The sequence below is a fragment of the Xenopus tropicalis genome, chromosome 3 (genome assembly GCF_000004195.4).
Source record: "Xenopus tropicalis strain Nigerian chromosome 3, UCB_Xtro_10.0, whole genome shotgun sequence".
Taxonomy (NCBI): Eukaryota; Metazoa; Chordata; class Amphibia; order Anura; family Pipidae; genus Xenopus; species Xenopus tropicalis.
The window spans coordinates 89,347,536-89,372,203 of record NC_030679.2 but is presented as its reverse complement, the minus strand read 5'-3'; the positions used below and the strand labels follow the sequence as shown (position 1 = coordinate 89,372,203).

Genomic DNA, 24,668 nt, shown 5'->3' with positions numbered 1-24,668 from the left:
GGCTGTATAACGGTGTCCGATAGGCCACAATAAGTCACCATTTAACCAGGCCATGGGGCAGAGGTGGAAATAATTCTGCTGAGTCTTTCATAGCAGTTTGCTAAATGGCTCACATGTTGATTACTCCATGTTATTTTTCAGCCCTGTTAATTTTTATCAGGTACTGTATTTATTAAGCTATTATTCTGCATTTTTTTCAGAATAATAGCTTTTAGTAGACCAACTTCTCTTTTTCCATGTATCACCTTTGATCCAACCACACCTTACAAGAGAGAGATTAAAGGTAAGTGAAAAAATTTTACCTACTCAGAATTATCTATTTAAATTCCAAGAACCAAATTACCTTGTGAGGGTGTAGTTGAACTGTAATAAATTAGGAGGAAAGAAAAGACAACCCTTCTAAGGTATATCCAATTTACTTTTCTTGAAGGAAAAAAGCTACCTCTCCTGATCACTTCAATTTACTTTTCCAAAAAATTACTATACCAATGGTTTTAAATGTAGCCCCCCCACCCATACAGTTAAAGTGACAGTGCTGTGATTGAAATTGTCTTTATATCAATAGTACAACAGAAGAAAACTTAAATTATTCCAATTTCCAAGGCCCAAAAACCTAACAAGGATGTAGCTGAACTACAAGAATATGTAAAAACACCCTAACAAGGTCTCTTAAATGTACTTCTCTAATGAAATACCCATGTAAAATCGACCAATATCTACTTATTGCATACTCCCAATATTTTTAAGTGACATGTGAGTGATATTTAAAATGGCTACATTAAAAACCATTGCATTGGTATAACAAGAAGCACTAGTGATTTGTTTGGAAAAGTAAATTGAAGTGATCAGGAGAGGTACCTTTTTTCCTTTAAAGGAACAGTAACACCAAAAAATGAAAGAGCTTTAAAGTAATAAAAATATAATGCACTGTTGCCCTGCACTGGTAAAACTGGTGTGTTTGCTACAGTAACACTACTATAGTTTATATAATAAGCTGCTGTGTAGCCACGGGGGCAGCCATTCAAGCTGGAAAAAAGGAGAAAAGGCACAGGTTACATAGCAGATAACTGATAAGTTCTGTAGAATACAATGGTGTTTTATCTGTTATCTGCTATGTGCCTGTGCCTTTTCTCCTTAGAATGGCTGCCCCCATGGCTACATAGCAGCTTATTTATATAAATTATAGTAGACTTTCTGAAGTAAACACACAACTTTTACCAGTGCAGGGCAGCAGCACATTATATTTTAGTTACTTTTATACACTTTCATTTTTTGGTGTTACTGTTCCTTTAAGAAAAGTATATTGAATATACCTTAGAAGGGTTGTCTTTTCTTTTCTCCTAATTTGTGACAGAGATTAAAGTTGCACTAAGGCTAATATCCCACAGAGCAATTTAGTTGCTCGCAATTGATCACTTTTACCGTGGCTGACATGTAGGCCTTTCCACCGGCGATTGCCCTTGTTGTCGATGGAAAGGGTGATTAGAGGGTGGAAAGAGAGTGCTTAGCCACTAACGGTAGCAGAGATCTATCGCAGGCAACTAATTCCAGTGCCGGATTTGTCATTGGGCACCCCAAGGCCACCCCATTTGCACCCGCCCTCCACCCCACGAGAGTGCATACGCATTCGCGGATCCCCCCCACAAGTGTGCATTCGCGTGTTCGTTTAAACTTACATACGGAGCAGTGGGGAGAGATCACGCATGTGAGCAAAATTTGAGTGTGGCTTGGGTGGCATGCCACCCCTAAATTTGTGCCGCCCTAGGCCCGAGTCTTTGTGGCCTTGCCACAAATCTGGGCCTGACTAGATCACTCCATGGGACATTAGCCTTAAGGTACAATTACTTGGGGGTGCCAAAATCTCTGCTTCTCATCAAGCTAGGCAAATTAGCACACCTTGCACCTCAGGCATGCTTTATGTTGTGTACAAAGCTGGCCATACACACACTGATGATATTCTGATGATATTAATATTGCAAAGGCTGCGGATATCAGTCGTCCCATCGATCGGCCGGCTTAAAAGATTTTGATTGAAGGTGCCCAAACAAAATCTGTGTTCAGGGCTGAATCGGCAAGTGGAGGTAGAATTCCTATTGTTTCTACCTCCACATCTGACAATTCAGCCTTGAACGTCCGTGGAGCAAAACGAAAAGGAAAGATCAGCATTGCTACCTGTATGGCGACCTTAAAGGAAAGGCTAAATTAATCTCAAGCTGCAGGCATACCTTCAGTTCTCTCAATAGTGCCCTTAAGTCTCCCCATATTTCACCTGTTCAGATGATAAGAAGCCAAACAGGAAGAAAAAACGCTGAGCTGTGTAAAGAAAGTTCCCATAATGCCTCGCTCCTGCACAGACACCCAGACCAAGTGAACATGCTCAGTTAGTAAGACTATGGGGCTGATTTACTAACCCATGAATCCGAATCCGAATGGGAAAAATTCCGATTGGAAAACGAACATTTTGCGACTTTTTCATATTTTTTGTGATTTTTTCGTCGCCGTTACAACTTTTTCGTAAATTGTCACGACTTTTTCGTAACCATTACGACTTGCGCGAATTGTCGCGACTTTTTCATAGCCGTTACGATTTGCTTGTATCTTGTCGCGACTTTTTCGTATTGAGCACTCGTAAACTGCGGGCAAAACTTTCAGACTTAGCATGATTTTGGAAGCCTCCCATAGGACTCAATGGCACTCTGCAGCTCCAACCTGGCCCAAGGAAAGTCACAATACCGAAGCTTGAATGAATCCGAAACTTTCATACTCGGCGCAATGGCTACGAAAAAGTTGTGACAATTAGCGCAAGTCATAACGCTACGAAAAAGTCGCGACAATTTGCGAAAAAGTCGTAACGGCTACGAAAAAGTCGCAACAATTTCCGAAAAAATCGCAAAATACCGATCATTACGAAAAAAACGCATTCGGACACTTTTCGGACGTTCGTGGATTAGTAAATGTGCCCCTATGAGTCAACTTCCTGCTGATTGGCTCAGATCCACATTCCTAAGGGGGGGGAGTGAGTTCTTAGCATTCTTGGGGGAGGGGGGAGCAGGAGAGAGGAGAGGGGAGAGAGCTGCATGGCTCTGACACATGAATTACAGACACAAGAAATCTTTTCACAGAGAAGTCGGTGCAGCATTTCTGTGAGTGCTTATGGCTGTATTTACATAGACCTTTCTGATAAAGCTTACTTAGGGGCACATTTACTAACCCACGAACGGGTCGAAATGAGTCCGATTGCGTTTTTTTCGTAATGATCGGTATTTTGCGATTTTTTTGCGATTTTTTCGGCGTCTTTACGAATTTTTCGTTACCAATACGATTTTTGCGTAAAAACGCGAGTTTTTCGTAGCCATTACGAAAGTTGCGTAAAATCTGGTGATTTTTCGTAGCGTTAAAACTTGCGCAAAAAGTTGCGCTTTTTTCGTAGCGTTAAAACTTACGCGAAACTTCGCACCTTTTAAGTTTTAACGCTACGAAAAAGGCGCAACTTTTCGCGTAAGTTTTAACGCTACGAAAAAATCGGGCGATTTTACGCAACTTTCGTAATGGCTACGAAAAACTCGCATTTTTACGCAAAAATCGTATTGGTAACGAAAAATTCGTAAAGACGCCGAAAAAATCGCAAAAAATACGAAAAAGTCGCAAAATGTTCGTTTTCAAGTCGGAACTTTTCCAATTCGGGTCGGATTCGTGGGTTAGTAAATCAGCCCCTTAGTGTTTACCTTTCTTTCTCCTTTAAAGGAGAAATAAGCACTCACAGAATCAAAAGAAACACAGGATTTCTTGTCTCCTTTTTTGGGAACAAGTTTGGTTCTTGAGTCTGCTCTCTCCCTTTCCCCCTCACTTCTCCTGCTCACCCCTCCTAAGAATGCATAAGAACTCACATCCCCCACCCTTAGGAATGTGTGATTTGAGCTTCCAACGGCTATAACTGCAGCAGGAAGCTACCAAGACCAAACATAAATGGCAGCTGCTATCAGGGGGGCTCTTTACTCAGGTATAGTTAAGCATTCTGCTGAATAAATATAGTGTTCTAGGTGGCACTAATGTGTTGAATCTATTGACAGGAAAATACCAAAATGAATTTCCTTTTCCTTTAAGGTACAAGGGGTGTCATTAATAACAAAAGGAGAGGAGAGTGCTTCACCGTTAATATATAAAAGTGGGTCACTGAGATGACGCTGAGACTTGATAACGCTGAGTTATAACTGTACGCATGTGATGTTGGCCCCGACTATGGCTAAATGTCCCCTTACTACACTTTGTCTCTGTTAATTTAAACATTAAATGACCGCTGCCCAGTCCTGTGCTAATAATATATACAATATGCACCCCGATACTAGTTTATCCCCATCATAACGCTGGCTCTGTGTACACCCAAACCCTTCTCTGAGTATGCCTTACTACTAGCAACACTGTTGCCCTTGATACAAGTATATAAAGTCTGAAAAGAGGGTTCGCAACAGTGTTCTAGCTGAGATAAGGACGGATACAATGTGTGTTGATACAAACAATTGACTCTGTGCAATTACTGATAAAGACTAAACAGGAGCAATAGATCAAAGAATGATTTGACAGGTTGCTCCAGTCACATGATTGAAACAAAGTACTCAGTAATAGACACTGATTCAAACAGTATATTTATCTTTTTATTCTTGTGTATTTCCATTTTTAACAATATTTATTAAAGGTTAAGTTTTATTTCTTACAGACAAAGCACTAAAGTCTTCTTGAGTCTGTTTGTGTCATTAATAAAGCATTGCCTGTCCAGGGTCACCCATGCAGTCAGCTGGAACTCTGTTTTACCTGCAGCTGGAGAATGCACACTCTGCTGCTAAGTGAACAAATATAGCTTATTGGGTTCAGCATTTGGTAATTTGCTTCCAAATGTTTTTATCTATCTACCTTTATACCAATGACACCTGCCCTTTAAGTACCAAGTTGACCCAGGGATTGATTTGATTGCTGTCTTCAAGTCAGAAAAAAAAAATTCCCTCTGAGGCACACTGGAGAGGCTTTATGATAAGCACCCATGGAGCATCTTACTCACCCATTATTGATCACTTCTATTGCAGGTGACTAACAACTCTGAAAATATGGTATTTTTTGTAAACTTTCTATGGTAGCATTCACACCATTATCCCCTCCTTTCTTTAGTTATAGACACATTAACCTAGTTCCACCCAGGCAATCCGCTGACCTCCGCTCACTCCTCTGCCTGCACTGAGAGGTACTGCCTCAGCCTGGGTGTGGACATTTCGGTGCCAACAGAGGCGAGTGGATTGGGTGTTTGGCCTTAGCCATGCAGATGCACATTTGGCTGCATTTTGGCATGGTAAATGTACAAGGAAGTTCATGACATAACATTTTGACAGCCCCTTTGTATGATATATAGTAGCAAAGGTGGAACTAACTATGATCACTCACCTTTTGCCTGTTCCATTGTTCTTTATGTAGTTTATTGTTCCCATAGTACTGGGTCATGCATGGGATTATATGAGAGACAGAGAATCTTTAAGAATACTAAGGCAACTGTAGTTCAAGGGATATATTTTTCTATAGATTTAGCAGCACATCCCAGTAAATACAACAATAACAAGCATTTTTAGAATGAAACCTGTAAGCTACATTTGTTTTTCCATGGCTGGAAAGCAAAATACTTTCTATTTCTTTGTGTTAGGGCATACTTTTAAAAAAACTGCACAGAAATATGTGAGAAATTATTTACATACCCACATACAGTAAATAGCAAGTTAATGTTTGTATTCATTATAAATGCCATAGCAAAAGTATATATCTTTGCTATGGCATTTATAATGAATACAAACACTAACTAGCTGTGGCATTTATAATGCCTACAAACACTAACTAGCAGTGGTTATTTGTGACAAGTTTTATGCTAAATGTTTGCAAGTAAAAAGATTTATAAAACTTTATGTCTGTCTAGATTTTCCTTTATCCAGGTCATGACATACAGTAATGAGCAACTTGACTTTTTGAGTTTTCTTGAAACCATTTTACCACTCCAAGCAGCCTCTTCAGTTGAACTGAGGATGAGTAGTGAAAGGTTTTTAGGATTATCAGGTACTGTATTTATAAAGCTTTTATTCTGCATTTTTCCAGAATAATAGATTTTAGTAGACCAACTTCTCATTTTCCATGTATCACCTTTGATCCAACCACACCTTACAAGAGAGGGATTAAAGGAGCACTAAGGCTAATATCCCACAGAGCGATTTAGTTGCCCGCAATTGATCTCTCCTACTATGGCTGACTAATTGCTCAGAAATGCCTTTCCACCGGCAACAAAGGCAATCGGTGTTGGAAAGGTCTACGCAACACTTTGATTTTCCAAAGCTGTGCGAAGTTGCCTGCAGAAGGAAATGGTGTGTCACTTCGGAAAACAGAAACAGGCCTTTCCACCGGCAATTGCCTTTGTTGTCAATGGAAAGGCATTTTGCAGTGATTTGTCACTCATGGTAGCAGAGATCTTTCGCAGGCGACTAAATCACTCCATGGGACATTAGCCTTAAGGTACAATTACTTGGGGGTGCCAAAATGTTAGGTACCCCCCAGTGGTAATAATCACTTACTTGATGCCTTGCATCTGGTGCTCCTGTTAGCAGAAAATTACACCAACCCAGGGTATTTCTGTGGCAGCTCATTTGCCAGAAGCTACTTTCTCTTCTGTCATCTTTGAACTGGGCCCAGGCAGCTTTTTGTGTCTACGTTTTGGCTGCTGGACCAGAACAAAGAGAAGATGGAAGAAGCTGAAGAAGATGGCGATGATGAACTTTTACAGAATTACCTGGGGCTAGTGCAGTTTTTAGCAAAATGAAGCACCAGCCCAGGGTATCAGCAAAGCGATATTGGCACCCCCCAGTTATTATACTTTTTGCTCTCCTTTAAGGCTAATTGCATGCCAGGCACAAATATGCCAATGGGGAAATAACGACTGTGCTGCCTACCATTTACTTTAATGGTGAACACCAAGCATAAATTGTACAGGTGGATTTAAGGTTAAAAAAGCACAAGCAGAGCAAATGCTTGGTGTTCCATTAGAGTAAGTGAATAAAATAAATGACCTTCGCAAGCTATGCTTTTTATGGCATCCTACATATTGCCTGATGCTTTGTTGGTGTTAAAGGAACAGCAGCAGCAAAAATAACATTTGTTATTTGAATTGACAAACTGTTTATTTGTATCATTTACACATAAAAATATTTTCTTGCAGGTACAAGGCCTGTTAACAATATGTCTGTTAAGTGATGTGAAAGATGCATCTCTGTAAAGTTCTGCTTAAAAGTTTCAGCGCTATATAAATACCAGAAAATAAATTAAATAAATAAAAATTAGCCTTCCTGCCTTCAGGCATCTATTGTCTAAGTAGAATATGCAAATTTAATAAATGCACCTACAATATTACAAAATAGGTAATATTAGTTGTAAATGCTTTTGGGACGTTTTCTTTTCCTAGTTTCATCTTGTCTTTATGACAAATAAGATATATAAGATGATATATAGATATATATATATGATATATAAGAACCATGTGCTAGCCATGGACACCCTGTTTGTCCATTCTGTATTACCACAACGCAAGCATCTGTACATGTGTTGGTATTTTATACAGGAATTTTTAGTGATATTCAGTGATTTACTTATTATTTAGTTGATTTACTTCTCTGTATTGCCTCTGTATTACTAATAACAGACAATTAAGATAAGTCTAATTATTTAAATCTCTTCAAAGTCTTTTTTATGGTTGACTCAGAGCTTCTCAGTATTTCTGGGTCCATCAACTTAGCTCCCCAATGACTTCTCGTTAGTGCCTGCTTTGTGCCTAATGTGAATGTTGGAGAAACTATGTATTTTTTTACAGTGAAAAAGTAACACCCCCTAAGTGGCCAAATCATCATGGAAGTGGTAACATATAACTTAGCTTTTTAAAACAATTTTTAGAGTATCTCTTACATGGGAGTACCTTCTTTTTACCCAGTGTTTCACAAGTTATTTCAGTTTAATACATGAGTTCAATATGAGCAAGCTTATTGTAAGATAAAAACTTAGTAGCTGTCCATTAGGTGAGATATCCACCCTGATATTGGGATAGTATTAAATGTACATTGGGTAGATGCAGTAATGGTAAAACAGGATGCTCTGCACAAGCAAAATGTTTTGTATGTAAGCACTACTCTGTCTAGTGCAAATCGTGTAAACAACAATAAGGACACAGCAAGCACAATAGTCAAAATAGACATACAGACAATTTTTAAAGGCAGAAATAACTGAAGGAATGCTAAAATATGGAGAAGAAATAAGCTGTGAGAAGGATGAGACAGACACAGAGAATTTTATGCTGTCTATTTACTATAACTTATGAGTATTTCACACTGTCTGGTGAACAAGAACTGGATGCTGTTCTTATATTACGTATGATGTGGTCTTTGGTGCCTTCACCCAAATGGATCAGCCATAACTGTGTGGGTTGCTGAGTTCAATTGGTGAATCCTCTTTTCCCGATTGTCCCATCAACTGCCAAAGTCGGTGATTAAGGATCTGTACTTGGCAAGTCCCCAGGGAACAGCCCACACGCATAAGGCGAGGTCCATGAGAACGACGAACCCGCCTCTTCTTCCTCCTCAAGGTTCCCAGATTAAGCAGCTTTGTCTCAGCTACTGATGGAGTGAAGAGTGACAACTCTATCAGGGGCCCTTCCTTGTGCCGTTTTTCCCTGTCAGGGGGCTCCCTGGAAAAGAAAAAGTGGTAGAAATATGTTTTAATTTATGCTTGCCCATTTGTATTAAAGGGGACTTGTCTCCCAGACATAAAAAGCAGTATAATAGTTACATAGTTACATAGGGTTTAAAAAAAGACCAGAGTCCATCAAGTTCAACCCTTCCAAGTAAACCAAGCACATACAACCTATACTTACCAATTTATACTATCACATACATAAACTATATATACAACCATTAATACTAACTGTAGATATTAGTATCACAATAGCCTTGGATACTATGCTTGTTCAAGAACTCATCCAGGCCCCTCTTAAAGACATTAACCTTTATCTGCCATTACAACATCACTAGGAAGGGCATTCCCCAACCTCACTGCCCTCACCGTGAAAAACCACCTACGCTGCTTCAAATGGAAACTCAGTTCCTCTAGTATAGGGGAAGGGGTGGCCTCTGGTGCGTTGATCACTTTTATGGGAAAAAAGAACACCCCTATCTGCCTATAATCCCCTCTAATGTATTTGTACAGAGTAATCATGTCCCCTCTTAAGCGAATAAAAGTCCTTTTCAAATGAAACATTAAACTATTTTTGTTTTGTTAAAGCAACCATACGTGTTGTAATTGTTGGAAATCACAACTGACGATGATACTTAGCCTTTTCCTCCTCTATACCTCAAGCATAGACGTGGAGCAGGTAGTTACTTTCACTTTCCATTTAGCACTTCCATAGATGTCACTGCACTCCTCTCATTCCCCCTCCCTCCTCTGTGTCTATAATGGAGTAGCCTGTCCTGTACATAGTCATGGGTATAAGCCCCCCATAATGGTGCATAAACAAGATTTTGGAGTGATACAAAGTTTGCCTTAAGTGATACTGACACTAAAAAACTACTTTTCAAAATATGAATATATTTATGAATATATAAAAGTTACCTATAGGTCATGGTGATGTTTTTCCACTGACAGGTTTGCTTTTGTAAGTAATTGTTACAGGAAGGCTCTAAACCTGACTTTTCCTACTCAGTCTGTCAGTTATAGCTTCTAATGCTAACAGACTCATGAGGAACATGGGAGATCAGACAGGGAATGTAAAAGCATCAGACAAATACTTTTAAAGCAAAATTATAGACAGCATTCAAAGACAATGTTATGATTGACATTAAAAAAGTTTAATTTTAGCTGTCAGTATCTCTTTAATAACACTGCCCACACTGCCTGTTTTCTGTGATTGTGACTCCTAATACTGAAGCAAACAAGTTTATATATTTTACTTTACTTGTAAGTGAAGTTTATCTTGCCTGACAATTACAAAATTAAAAAATTTGAAATTACTTTCTTTTAGTGACAGGTCCCCCCCCCCCCCAAAAAAAAATTGCTACTGCTGTTGATTGTTTCCTTGGGTATAACAGTGCAGATTCACTATTACAAAATGAACTCGCCTGACTGTGTATGTTTGAGCAGATCAGCGTAATCAAGTGTATGACTGAGAGCAGAAAAAAACACTTCTGATGTTCGCATGACTGCAGGTCCAAGGTTCATCTCTAATATTATCCAGTTAGCAGAACTGAGCTGCTCATCCACACAGTAAGAATGATACAGATCAGCCAATTTCCAGCTACCTACTCCAACCCAGAACACTGAAATTGCTTAATGGTCAACAATCACAATTTTTCTTAATTCCTGCTTCTAGGTATAACATCATCTATATATCCATATATATTTTTACACAGGTTTGAATAGTGCTGTATTATTGTATTGGATACCATAGTTGATATTATATATCTAGCATTTCTATTATAATTATCCTCCAACTCAGGGAGCTAGACCTTCTCCCAGCCAAAGGCTGCCTGAGGAAAATAACAGCACTGATTATAAAGAGTTTACAGGGCATATTTTGCCATCCTTGCTTCTTTGTATCTTATATTTTATATCTTTCCTTTCTTAAATTTTCATATGTTCACTGACTTTTCATTTTGCTCTGTATCACTGTAACAGTAATATCCAGCAATGCATGCTGAATATAAGCACAGTGAGAGAAGGTAGGCAATTGCCCAGTTTCCTACAATTGTTATACTGTGTGAAAACTCTAAGGGGCAGATTTATTATATTGTATAAAAAATGCTGGCAAAATTCACCACACATCGCCAGGCTTCACCACATATAAAACACTGTAAAATCGGCGCAATCTTTTTACATTTTTTTCTTCCACCAGAACTTATGTAAAATAATGGTGTAAAATCTGGCATTCAGAGGGTGAACGTATACATTTATTTTACACAGGTTTACACCATTTTTTTGGCAAATTTCATTTTACACAGCATAATAAACAGCCCCTAAAAGTAGGTTAGATCAGAGCTCTGCTGTCTCATATAACAAACTGACTATCCCTCTCTCCCGCTCCCATCACAAACCTATAATATGTATGTTGTCTTAATTAGGAATTAGGTATGGTGTTTCTTTATTCTTTATTGTCAACTTCTACTCCCTGTTCCCAAGCCCTAGGCAACCTGGCCGGCCTGCTTGCCCCCTACCCCCCCAAACATGCCCATGCGATGTCATGGAGGGGCGAGTGCAGCAGTGGCAAGGGCAAGAGAGCTACTAGGGATAGGCACAAGAAGTACCTGCCTAGCACCCCCCATCATTGCACCCTAGGCAGGTGCCTCTTCTGCCTACCCTAGTTCTGGCCCTGGAGCTGCTCTTATATAATAATAAAAAAGGCTGCAGCTGTTTATACAGATGGCTTTTTGGTCAACTGATTTTTTTGTGCTTATGCTCATATATGACTTTAGTTTCAGGTTTTGCCCTCTTTAGTACAAGAATAATAAAAACACATATTTCCTAATGAAAACAAAAGCTAAAAGTATGATCAGCACAAACCATATTTACTGAACTCGTATAAAAGGAGGTGGTTAGCTGCTTATTAAAGTATCTGTACCATTTTGACTGATTCTTGCTATCTTAACTCAGTAAACACACTGACAGCCGACTTCTTCAGAATTGCTGCTGGCAATAACATACAGCTACAGAACAAATTCTTCAGCCAGTTTCTCACCACCCTTGTGTTAAATACATCTACAGCTTGCATCACTGCTTGGAAATTCACATTGAAATTGACAGGCAATGTTAGGGCACTCTTCTCTGAATAGGTAAATGCAAATGTTTTAGTTCTATTTGAGAACAGAGGCTAACTGGGAACAGGATACATCCTTTCTCTACAATCAGTTACAGTCTGATTTACAAGGCACAGCAATGTTACAGAATATTGCAACAATATTTACAATTGTCACAGAATGATAACTAACTCCTGTTTCTCTCCATTGAAGTTTGGAATCAGTGCAACTATTCCAATTCAGATTTGCAGTTCCAACATGCCTTTCTTCTTTTTCAATTGGGTGTAAATGAATATCAGCACAATTACATGATGCAAGAGTAGTGCGATGTGACTTCAATACTGTCTGATTCCTGAAGCCCGTAACTGAAATGTCCCATTGAACAGCAAAGGGCAGAATATTTTCTATGAATTGGGAATCTGATGTGTATGACTTTCTTTATGTAAAGAGACAGGGAGTGTCAGAAATGAGACAGAACACAAACTGGATGTATGAGCCGAAACACTGGGTTTTTGTAAGACATACGATACTGTAAATACAGATGTGCTCTTAAGAGAAAAAATATATATATGAGTGAATAAACCAACAATGTTTAGTTTGAATGTCACAGATATAACCCCAAGGTTTTCATGCCTGCAGCACACAGGATAATGTGCAAGCTCACACGTACTCACTATGGAAGCCAAGCCTTCCCCCCTTAGAAACACAACTCAAGCCAAAGCTTACTCCTCCAATTTCCCACTTCACATACTCCTCTGCTCTCTCTGGCCCTGATCCACATACTAAAACTTTTCTGAACAGGACATTGCACACAATTCTTCTTTACAATCCTATCATAAATCATAGACATTTCAAAGGTGAGCCTGTAAATCACATGGTTCATTCATTAAAGTGACACACTAAGTAAGGGTTCTCACAGGGTTCTTTTATTTAGGGGAGTAATTTAACTATACAACTTCATCCCTTTGCAGCCAGCTCCTGAGTTACAAAATCAGCACAAGGATAGCATAATTCATTCTAACTGCAGCAGCCAGCCACCTACATAGTGCTGATAGTCTTTTCTTTGTAGTTAGCTGGGTACACAGACCTGGCCTTGCACTTCAAATATTTTGGGTTGTCTATCTGACCTACCCATGAGCCTGTTGAACGGATATTGAGAATTTTACCCACATGTAAAATGGAAAACCAAATGGCTCTAATCAACTACATACTGATGCCAAGAAGTGCTGTTTCTTTCAAGAGGTAACTTGCCTTAAGTAACACTCCAGGGGCACCATGTGAAGCAAAAAATAACCTGCCCATGGTAACTTTATCTAAGTGTGAAATTAGGGCTAGCTACAAAGAAACTTGCCCACTTTCTATGCATTCCTATAGGATAGCATTTAGGAATCCACAGAAAAAGGGTGAATCTTATTTGCAGAGAGCCCTAATTTCAGGCTTTGATAAATCTGCCCCTAAGATTAACAAAATATGAGATTATTGCTCGCCACTGAAAAACTCACCAACTTTCTATTCATTCTTATGGGATTTTTAGAAGTATATTTATCAAATGGTCAACTCAGAAAGGTCCATTTATTAAAATTCAAGGTTTTTTCTACCATGACTAAACATACTTTTTAAAAAAAAGCACAAAAGTCTACTACTTTTCCTTCATATTTTGCAGCAATCCCAGGGCCTGTACATTTTTATTAAAGTTCGGCTTTTCAAACTACTGTGCACGTGCGAGTGCTGAAGGAGGAAGAGAAACGCTTGCTCGCGTATACCCAGGGGTTTCAAGTAAATGTTTACAATCACTGGGGGTTATCTAACATTTTATCCACAAACAATCTTTATTTAATTTGTGATTTTAAGAGATTTGGGGGGATTTTTTCATTTTTAAACACACAAAAATTCTTACAAAAATAAAGAAAATAAAAAATTTAAAGTTTTCATGTTTTTTCCATCAGTAACCCATAGCAACCAATAAGACATTTGTTTTTTAACAGATGACCAGTAAATTCTACCTGCTGATTGGCTGCTATAGGTTACTGCTCCTGGGCAAACTTCCTGCCTTTTATTACACTACAAAACAATCCACTAAAATCAGAATGTTGATAAATGGGCCTTTATGTGTAGAAAGTGCAATTGCACACTGGAAGTAAAAATGGTAATTTCAAGAACAACAATAATTTCAAGAATAATTAGTACAGGAGGAGAACTAAATAAAAGGAATCAAAGGGACGTGGAGCAGAGGGGAGAAACTGGAGAAATTAGAGGAGAAGGAGAGAGAACACTCTGTCATTTGATACAACAATCAAAAGGTCTTTATAATCATGTGTTCTTGTTTAATAAAGGAGGACTCAAAACAAATGCACATTTGTTTGCTGTGTCTGAATGAAGACCCATGGCAGTGAGTTCACTGGGAGCAGCAATATCGCACGTACAGAATGAGCACTAATCTGCATATGTGACATCTATTTTAAGGCATCAAGAATAAACCTCAATTGGGTACGAAGTCTGACCTGTGAACTTATAAAGTTACATTTTATTTCAGGGAAGGAAAATCCCAGAGAAGATTTTAAAAAACCTCTAGGGATCTAACACACTGTTACATATCTATTTGTTGCCTAATAACCTCCTGCTACTAAGTGACACTCGGTGATATTATATGTGGAAAGGAGCAAGTCCCAGCACTTACCCTTTTGACACTCTACCCATGGTCCGCCAGCCAGTTAATACTAGAAACTGACTGGCAAGTTATCCTGGAAGAAGAAAATGTTGTAGACTAGAGTTTCCTGTGACTCCCCAAATGCAGGCTATAGGAACCACCCAAAAACTGAGTAATGTAAAGTAAAATGTAATTCTATGCACCTTTCCATTAATCAAACAGGCAAGCAGGTTAGCAGGTTCATTGGCTTCTTGAAGGCAAAAAATAAATCTAAAAGAGAAAAAAGGAAGCACATATAGGGCAAGGTGTCCTCTGTGCACTTACTTCTTTCCCAATGGCTTATTTATTTGCAATGGGGGTGGCTTCAGGTTGCTCAGATGTGAAATCCAGCAGTGTCTGTTGTATTGTAGTCCTTCCTCCCTGGCCCCTCTCCTATCTTCAGGTGCGGACCAGAAGACACGGCGCAAGCAGGCCAGGAGGGGTTTGGAGGAAGGACTGTGCACACTGGGCCCACATAAAAGTTATTTTTGCGCGGGGGGGTGGCATTACCAAGTTACCCCATTTTTACTGCATAAACAGTAAAAATCTGCTAGACTTGGAAACATGGCCCTCACATACTGACTTTCATACACATTTAAATGTCATTTTGATTGATCTTGTCTTTGATCAGTGTGCTGCATGCACTGGTGCCACTAAGGAGTTTTCAGGGACAACAACACTGGATAGAAATCTGGGTGATTTTTGGCCAGGCCCTGTTACACCTAGACCACGTCCCATTCCACCCAAATCGTGCCCCATTCTAGCGACACCACACCCCCTCACCACTCCACCTGGGCTATAAATACTGATGACTACTGAAAACTGTGGGAAAATTAATGGTCTGGGTGTTTGTGATACAGGCCTACTGTCCCTGTTAGCTTTATGCATAAGTACAAACAAAATAAACAACGGTCCATCTTGAGTTGTTTTTGCTTGATCGAAGCATAGGTGCTGATTAATGCAGGGGCAGATAAGTGCATGCAGAGAATCTGCCCAGTTTGGATTAAGCCTTAGAGTTGACCCATCACTATTGGGCAGCCAAGGGGATCCCTGGGAGACCAAATTAAAATGGTTGCAGGGTGCTCTGACAGAAAGAGCCCAGGTTGAAAATTAGCTAGATATCTATTGCGTAGGTTTGAAAATCCTGTCAAACCAGGACCGTATCAGTTCACTGATATGGCCCTTGCCTGGCAGTTCTCTGTAGGCCTGTGGTATGATCCTATTGTTGCTCCAAGGCCAAACATCAAATTAGCCCAGTGCATCAGCGGCTAAAGATCTGCTCCTTTAGCAACCTCCTCACACACATAGGTGTATGGCCAGCTTTCGAGATGTTATTCAGTGTTATGTATCTAACCTTGTCCTTTAATCTATTTTTTGGTAAAAGCTTATGTGCTTGATAGAAAGAACTGGCAAAAGGCATGTATTGAAACTGTGAGGAAAATGGGGGGTGGGAGAGGAGGTGGAGGGATAAGTCAAAGATGAAAGGGGCAGGATGACGGCAGAGTAAAGAGCTGTGGGGGAGGGGAGGCTGCCTGCAGTTTCACACGTACTACCTGCAGTGAGGCGAGTGATTCATGTACCAGGCTCTCAATGGAATCACAAGATGTATGTATCTGCCTTTCATGTGGAATAGTGGGGGGAAATATTGAAATTTGCTTTGAGTCATTTTTAGTGTATGATGATGGAATATATTGGAGTATGAAAATAAACTGTAACATTAACAATATTTGCACTTCTGCACCTCTTGCTAGATTAAAAAAAAACAGCACAAAGGTGCAGAGCACAGTATTAGTGGAAACAGGCCAGCCCTTAATGCCTATAGTTAGCAACACCTCTACAAAGAGCCTACATTTAATATTGTGGGTATAAACCCTTAGGTTCGAATACATAATCAAGTTTGTAAATGTTAATGGACAAGGAAACCCAAGTATATTTCATATGTTCCCTGCACAGTCCCCCCTCCCGATAAAGTGCACGAATACTGACTGGGTTGCGCCATTATGTCTGGCCATCAACATCCTTTAACCAGTTCTCTAGTGGCAATCACCAAGCAGGAACATGCACAGTTAAAGTCAAGACCAAATCGGATTCAACTGCACATGCTTCTGGCTGCCCAGAGCCAAAACTAAGGATAGGCAAAGTAGGTGGCTGCCAAGGGTTGCTGGGCATTGGAAACCAGTAAAACTTGGACCTGCACTGTGGTTTAAAGGGGTATTATTTCCCCTTGTTCAGCATGAGATCCATGAATAGGACTTGTGATGAACATACTTTTAGGCATGGGGTTTTTTTGTTATTTCATAAGCTTTAAAGGCAAACAGAGAAAATGAAGCTACCCCTTTTGGTTTTTTCACTGTAAATAATTAGATTGCCAGTGCACAGGAAATGCCTCTGCATAATGGATTTATGCTTATACCAAAACAGTCAAAGAACGCAAAAATCATGTTGAAAAAAGGTGTATATTGTATATGGTCCTTTTTAATAAAAGGACCCTGCAGCCTTGTTGGATAGTGACATCTGAATGTTTATCTTGATTTCCTGCAATAAAGAAAGATATGACTTTTTAACTAGCTCTATACAGATACACTTAAAATGGCCATACATGGGCTAATAAAACTGAAATATGGCCCTTCCATACAGCCTGCCTGACTGATATCTGGCTAAAACTTGTATAAATATTTATTGGCAGGTTAAAAAATGTCATCAAGCGTGGACCGCATTGGTACTGTTCTCCTGCCAGTGGGCCGCTGTAGGCCTGCAATATTATCCATTCATTAGCCTGGTGGGCAATTAATCAGGTAAGCCTATTCTTACACATTCAGTCAAACATCCATACCTGTCAGTATTTTGCTAAAAAAAACATGGCTAGCCTGTACATGATTATCCAATGAATGCCTTCTCCATCTCCAAGCCAGCTGAATATTGAAGTGTACTAAACAGAGTGATCATTTGCAATGCAGCCCAAAAGTTCCTGATATGTCAACTATGCAATACATTTAATTACACTCCTCTCTACAGAAAGTGACATTATTACAGAAGGTGTTATCATTTATATTTGTCAGAGACCATATATCAATTAAGGTCTTAGAAAATCAACAAAAGATTTAGAAAACTTAATTTCTCATGCTGAATAATAGTGTCCTTGGACTTTAGCCCACTATATACTTCCGGTGTGCAATAAAACCCAACAGTAAATGTTTGCTCTTCATTATTAACGCAGATAAACAATTTAGGAAGTGAGGAATAAAATACTGAATGGGAAAGGAAACTATAAAGAGATTTTTGTAATTCAGCCATTATAAATAAGAAAGAGAAATATTCATAATGACTGTTTTTTAGTAATGCTGTGCAAATTTGGTAAAATACAAATATAAATTAATTATAGGATGTTGCTTAGGATAGCTAAGCACATTCACTAATGGATTCCATTATATTCTGCCTGGTTGAACTCATGAGTGTTCAGAGTTGCGTTTTACTCCATTTGCGCTTCATCGCATTTTTCTAGACGCAACATGCTGCATTTTCTTGTGTTTGGAACAAACAAAAACGCACTTAGATGTGTTCAAAAAAGCATATAAACGCAATATATGCTTTTTTTTTGCTCTCATCATGGGGCTGGGTTATCAAAGTCAGAATTTCGGACTGTGCGATGTGCAATCATAAATGGCATAAAAACTTTCTGACTTTGAACCTTCAGTGTATGTTTTTGGAAGCCTCCCATAGGAGCTCCAACCTGGCCAAAGGAAAGTCACAATACCGAAGCTTGAATGAATAACAAAACTTTCGTACTCATTGTGACAAATACGATTTTGTCGCACAAATTGTCACAAAGTATGAAAAAGTTGCATACTTTGCGACTTGCCATTTACCCATAATAAATTTGTGTGGAATATGGACATTTTTTGTTTGTTCCAAGAAAGTTCTGACTGTATGGAATCAAAACCAAAATCAGCTCTGCAATAATGTCTTTGTTCTGCTTTAATCAAGCCCCAGAAAGGAATAACTTGCAAATGTTGCACTATTTGCACATTTTTTCCCCTCAATGCCCAAAGATGCAGTTTGATTTTGTACGCCTGCTTATTAACTTGCAATGGAACATGTTTCCATGCTTTGGCAAATGGTGCACAAGTTGTGGTACGTTTCTCTTATTACATTTATGTGGTAATGGTGTCACTTTTTGAGTGCAGTATTAACAACAGCATTGTGGGAATAATCAAGAAGCACAAAGAAATCACATTCAGTGTTTGGTTTTAAATAAAATGGTTTGGTGATCCCGAAGTGCCTGACTTCTGTTATGTGCTGTTGCCCAGGAGCAGTAACCTATACCTTCCAACTTTTTGAAAATGGACAGAGGGACAAAAGGAAATTGCATGCAGCACTACAACATTTTTGACCACGCCCATTTTTGCAACCACACCCCCTAAATACCACTCCCATTTGACTAGATTTGGCAGGTTATTAAAGTTTTCTCACTTGTTTGTGCTTTTTATCACATGTTGGGGTTAATGTCCATTTCATTAGACATAATTCACTTGCATGTGTACACCAGGGCTACCATAGCTAATATGATACAAATATGCCACAAATCTGAGGGTGTCAAATTGTGCTGCAATTTTATGAATGGGAAAGTAATATTTAAATATATATTATTTATTTCAAAACATAATTAGTCATTTATCTGTTTATTGCAAGGATTTGTTTAATACCAGAAAAGACAGCCAAGGTAAACAACAAATAAAATCTATTGGAAATATTACCAGCATAATTGTTTGCAGAGCAGAGTAAAACTGCATATGAAACTTCAGAAAACCTACAAAGTTATAAATTATCTCTGCTTCATATTCATATAAACTACAGGATTTGGTAAATGATTAGTTATAGAAAACCCATTGGTAAGATTCCAAGTTCTGTTTTACACTAAAAAGTTATTTGTAGCTCATGAGTTTACTTATTGCTAAACAAGTTGTAATTGACCCAAGGTGTAGCAAACATGTTTTCTTGCAAAGTTATCTCCTGTAGCTCTGTAACAAAACTTATTTGCCATCCTATGCACAAACCAACACTGAACTACAATAAATCTGTTGTGTGGATTATTTTATATAGTGTGTATCCTACTAATAGTAGAACACATATTCAAGCACATTAAATCCTGTACCGCAGAGCAGTTATTTCCTGTGTCTTAGTAATATAATGGGACTTGCCTAAGGTGCTTGCACAAAAGGCATTACTGAGTTACTGATCTCCATGAGTTCAGTAACTGCACCTCAGTATCAATACTCAATAGTTCTACTTTACGGACATTGCATTAGGATGTGGCCTTTACTGTTAGAGAAGCTGTTGCAATTGAGAGGCTGTGAATAGCTGCCAATGAGGTGCATGGGTGTGTACTGGTTAAATCCTTCTAACTCTTACCATTCTCTGAAAGATGTGTGCCTACAGGCTAGCCATCCATAACTGGTCTACTGCTTCATATGCACGGCCAAAACCGAGGCATAGAAGCCGGTGGTTTGAGAGAGAAACTAATGTAATATCCCATGAAACAAGCAGCTAACTAATATTAAAGTTTCATTATTATAAGAGCTTGAAAATAACCTGATGCCAATGCTCATGAACAGGCTTCATAATTTAGACCATGAAGAGGGAGGGGGAATGAAAGGAATGCAGTGACATCTAGGAAGTGCTAAATGGAAAGTAAAAGTAATTAACTGCTCTGCCTTTATGGCATAGTGTGGGCAGCTGATATATGATTGACAGCTCTGATCTTTAATATATTTATAATAGGAATCAATGTTTTAATAAAAAGAATAATTTGGGTTTCATCTTTTCTTTGCAAAAGGCTTCTATTATACAGCATTTTTATGTGTGGGTGACAGGTCCCCTTTAAAAAAAATATTTTCATATAAATTGATAAAAAAGAAAAATTAATGATTGTCAACCATCTAATATTTGGCCAATGCTTCCACCATCAAATTACCCTTCGACTAATGTTACATGCAGAGGTTTCTCTGCCAGGAAAGATACTACCTATTTGATCTCCTACTGTCCTGTGTATATGTGAAAATGCTACACACAGCATGGAAAATATGGACAGAACTGCAGCAGCCTATGAAAGCATTGCATCAGCCTGTAGCTTAAAGTGTATGGGTAACGCACTGCTTACAGAATTAAAAACAAAGGAGTTTTATTGCCCAGAACTAGAGAGATAAGCCTGTGCTTGTGCAATGGCAACAAAATATATTGTTTGGGTATTAGGCATTCTTTGTACACATGTTAATATATATCCTAGAGTAGGAAATGCCACTGTCACTTAAAAGCTACAAAGAAGCGTATATAGTTTCCATTTGGATCGGAAACTGACGTCACTCCAGGCTGTTTTACTTGATTTCAGTTCCCTTCTGCCCCTCCCCAGCTACGTCACGCATATATACACAAGAGCCAACTATTTAAACTAAATATTTGCACCCTATACTGGTATAGACAAAAAGTGAAGGAAGGGAAGTGCTTAAAGTGATTCTGTCATGGGAAAACACCTTTTTCTTTCAAAATACATCAGTTAACATGGGGTTAGACAGATTGTTAGTTTCCCAGGTACCCTCAGCCATGTGACTTTTGCTTGTATAAACTTCAGTCACTCTGCTGTACTGCAATTAGGATTCACATTCCCCCCTCCCTTCTCCCCCCCCAGCAGCCAATCAGCAAAAGAATGTGATGGTAACAGATCCATGACCAGGGTTGGATTGGGCCACCGGGGCACCGGGAAAAACCCAGTGGGCCCCGGCGGCCCAGATGCGATCCCTGTCACCGCTCCACCAGCTGCCAGTGTCTCTCCCCTGATATGTTGAGAGAAAGTTTCGTGCTCAGGGGAGGATGTTGGGTGGTTAGCGGGGGCCCCTGCGGGGGGTTAGGGGCGGTAGCCCCGGTGGGCCCTGCACCCCCCAGTCCGACTCTGTCCATGACACCTGCATTGCTAAAAATTCTCCCATGCCCCAAGGCTGGCTCAGTCAAGTCATTACTCCTCCTGTTACACTCAGTAGGAGAAACAATAGCTTATCTGAAAGCAGTTCCACTGTGCAGTGCTGGCTCCTTCTGAAAGCTCTGGATCAGGCACAATGCCTACACACCAATATTACAGCAAAAAAAACAATACATTTGTTGGTTCAAGAATAACATCTTAAATTGCAGAGTGAATTATTTACTTTGTAAAGAGTGTAAGTTAAAAACAAAAAGTACACTATAAAAAACATGACAGACTCCCTGTCCACATCAGTCCCTATCCCAGTGGAAAACTGTCATAGCTCCTAGCTTGCAGATTGCAGATACATAAAAATAATGCAGTAACCTTTGCTATCATATAGTTTAAGGAGTATCCAGAAAGAAATATGTATTTACAAATATAATCCTAAATTACTTTCATTGGTGCCCTCCATCCAGTTTTCCTAACTAAAAGGAAAAGCACTTACACCTGCACCACTGAAGTCAATGCAGCAGCAGGAGGCAGTCAGAAGGGGGCTTGTCTCAAACAATGAATTCGCTACATGTGACATTAGCTTAAGAAAAAGTAACATACCCTGACAAGGAGACCTACTGTACGCACAATTTTTAATTGAAACCATTAATAATATCACTGAAACCCCTCCACCCATTCCTCCACCTGTTCTCATTAGTTATTAATAAAACACCCTCCACAGCTAGTGTTTGCTTACAGAATTTCTGCGAGTGGCGTGCATGCCGGTCCTTATAATTTGTGGGTGTGGCGCTGACTCGGCTCTGGTAACTTTGACTAATGCTGACATACTGTGGGAAATGCTTTCTTTAAACACAATTACAATTACCTCTGAATAAAATTCTTAGACATTGTGACTAAAGTACTATAATGTATGCACCTCCCCTGTTTGGTTGTCGTGTTACAAGGTGTATAGGAAAGTTTGAGATGATGGTTTAGCCATGGTCATGTGACCATACTGTGTGACTAAATCTGCCATGTAAAACTGAAGATTTACGCTTGCATCACTATTGCATCAGGTTTTGGCAACAAAAAGAGCAGAACATGATGAAAAATACACTTTGGTGGCAGAGGCTCATATTACACAGATATAGTACTAAATAGTCTATATAGTCCATTTAGTGCATATATAAAACATTAAAAACACTGATTGAAGATAATATTACAAAGCATTACACATACTATACATATAATTGTGTGCATATATTATGTACATGATGGATGTAGTCCTTTATGGATTAATTACATATATATTACATATTATTACAGACCTGATATACGTACCTGGGTGCAGGGAGCAGAAGCAGGCGAGCAGAGGGCAGAGGTGCAGAGCCTGGCAGATGCTGAACACACAAGAGGCTGATATAACTCAAGGACACTGCAATATAAGACCTCATTGCAAGAGATGGAAGTGGCAGCAAATGGCAGGAGACACAGAAAGTAGCAATAAATGTTGTGCCAGGAAGCTGAGGCTGTGCCAGATGTGCAGTATTCCAGTGTCAGCAGGGTATCTCACTGTAAAGGATTGTAAAACATCACATTACACAGATTTATACATTTACACAAAAGTGGTTGTGTGTGGGGGTATACATACTATTTTCCTTTGTTTGACAATACTACTCACATATATATTATAACTTACAATAGTTATATCACATATCTTGCTCTACCAGTATTATCCCACTACAGATACATAAAGGATACCTTTAATTTAGGGATTAGTCCATATGTGATCCAATTTATACTATTGGTAGAAGTTCCACTACAGACAGTACAGCTGTTGGGTAAAATGCCCATGTAACTGCTCCTACCACTTGCCACACAGTATGCCCAGTGCCTACTTCTTTCATCCTTATAACTGTCCTTGTGTGGCTTCATCACAACTTTCCTAATTATTCTGCTTGTTCTGGACATTCTGCCATTTATACAGTACCTGTTTAGCGGACTTTCTCTCATTGCACTCATTTGTTGCAGCCAGTTCTGCAGTGCAGAGAGGAAAATTCAATCTAACTTAATAAGGGAAAAGAAACAAGGGAGAGAATAACCTCACTTCAGAGATGCAAATGCTGTTCCTCTGTGTATAATCCTAGAAACGTCTGCCTTAGATGCACTATGTTCTTCTTAGCCTTATATGCAGAGCTTACCCTTATATGCAGAGCTTACCCTTATAGGCAGAGCTTACCCTTATAGGCAGAGCTTACCCTTATAGGCAGAGCTTACCCTTATATGCAGAGCTTGGCTGCACGTCTCTCTATGGCTGACTCAGGTGTGCGCAGGAAGGGAGCTTCCCTCTCTCTCCCCCTCGTAGCACAGGGAGAAATGTCACACTCCGACTTTGCCAAATTCAGCTCCTTCACTGACTGAGCCGGCAAACTGGACAGGTACTACTCTGCCAAGGGCGGGGCAATCTGTTAATGGGTGGGGCAGCACTGCAGTCAGACGTTTAGTTGCAGAGAGTAGCCAGCAAGTTTAATTCGTATAAAAGTACCTAGAAACATTTTATATGTACTTCTCATTTACTCCACGTTTGCCGTTTTCGACGGCTTCATGCTCCCTATATTAAGTTATCTGTTGCCTGTTAATTCATAATTGAAAAGACACGACGTTGTTACAACTATACACATCCTAAGAATTAAAAACGTAAAACTCATTGGATATTGTAGACCACGCCCCTGATCAACCAAGCCCAGTTAACACGCTCCTCAAGTACACAAATCAGATAGTCTACAATAAAAGATAACGGCTAATTGCAAATTGAGGAAATGGAAAACACAATATCTGTACACTCTAAAAGTAAATAAAACTTAGTTGTGTGCAGGGTAATTTATGAATCCAAGCACAAAATGGAATAAAAATATTGAAAGACAACCTGACATTGCACAGTCCCACAATTCCATCATCCCACCATGTCAAGTAGGGATGCACCGAATCCACTTTTTCTGGATTCGGGCGAACCCCAAATCCTAATTAGCAAATGCTAATTAGGCTACGTAAGGGTTAAATGGGTTTTAATTTCCGTGATTACATGAGAAAAAGTCATATGATTGTTACAATTCGGATTCAGTTCGGCCAGAAGCATGAATTCAACCAAATCCTAATCCTGCCGAAAAAGGCCGAATCTTGGCTGAAT

General features: G+C 39.3%; 1 protein-coding gene across 1 annotated transcript; it reads right to left on the bottom strand.

Moving 5' to 3' along the window:
- Positions 1 to 8,355: 8,355 nt before the first annotated feature.
- Positions 8,356 to 24,150, bottom strand: adm2 (adrenomedullin 2). The gene is made up of 3 exons (XM_002939371.5): positions 23,759 to 24,150; positions 22,823 to 23,053; positions 8,356 to 8,752 (listed from the first exon to the last, which is right to left on the bottom strand). Exons 2-3 carry the CDS (start codon positions 22,933 to 22,935, stop codon positions 8,473 to 8,475), a joined length of 393 nt encoding a protein of 130 aa, XP_002939417.1. The 5' UTR covers positions 22,936 to 23,053; positions 23,759 to 24,150; the 3' UTR covers positions 8,356 to 8,472.
- Positions 24,151 to 24,668: the final 518 nt, after the last annotated feature.

Bases quoted from the DNA above. Each gene is read 5' to 3' on its own strand.
- adm2 (XM_002939371.5), bottom strand. From the start codon at position 22,935: ATGAGGTCTTATATTGCAGTGTCCTTGAGTTATATCAGCCTCTTGTGT. The intron at 8,753-22,822 runs GTACGTATATCA...TTTCTTTTCCAG, and splicing joins CTTCTGCTCCCTGCACCCAG to GGAGCCCCCTGACAGGGAAA.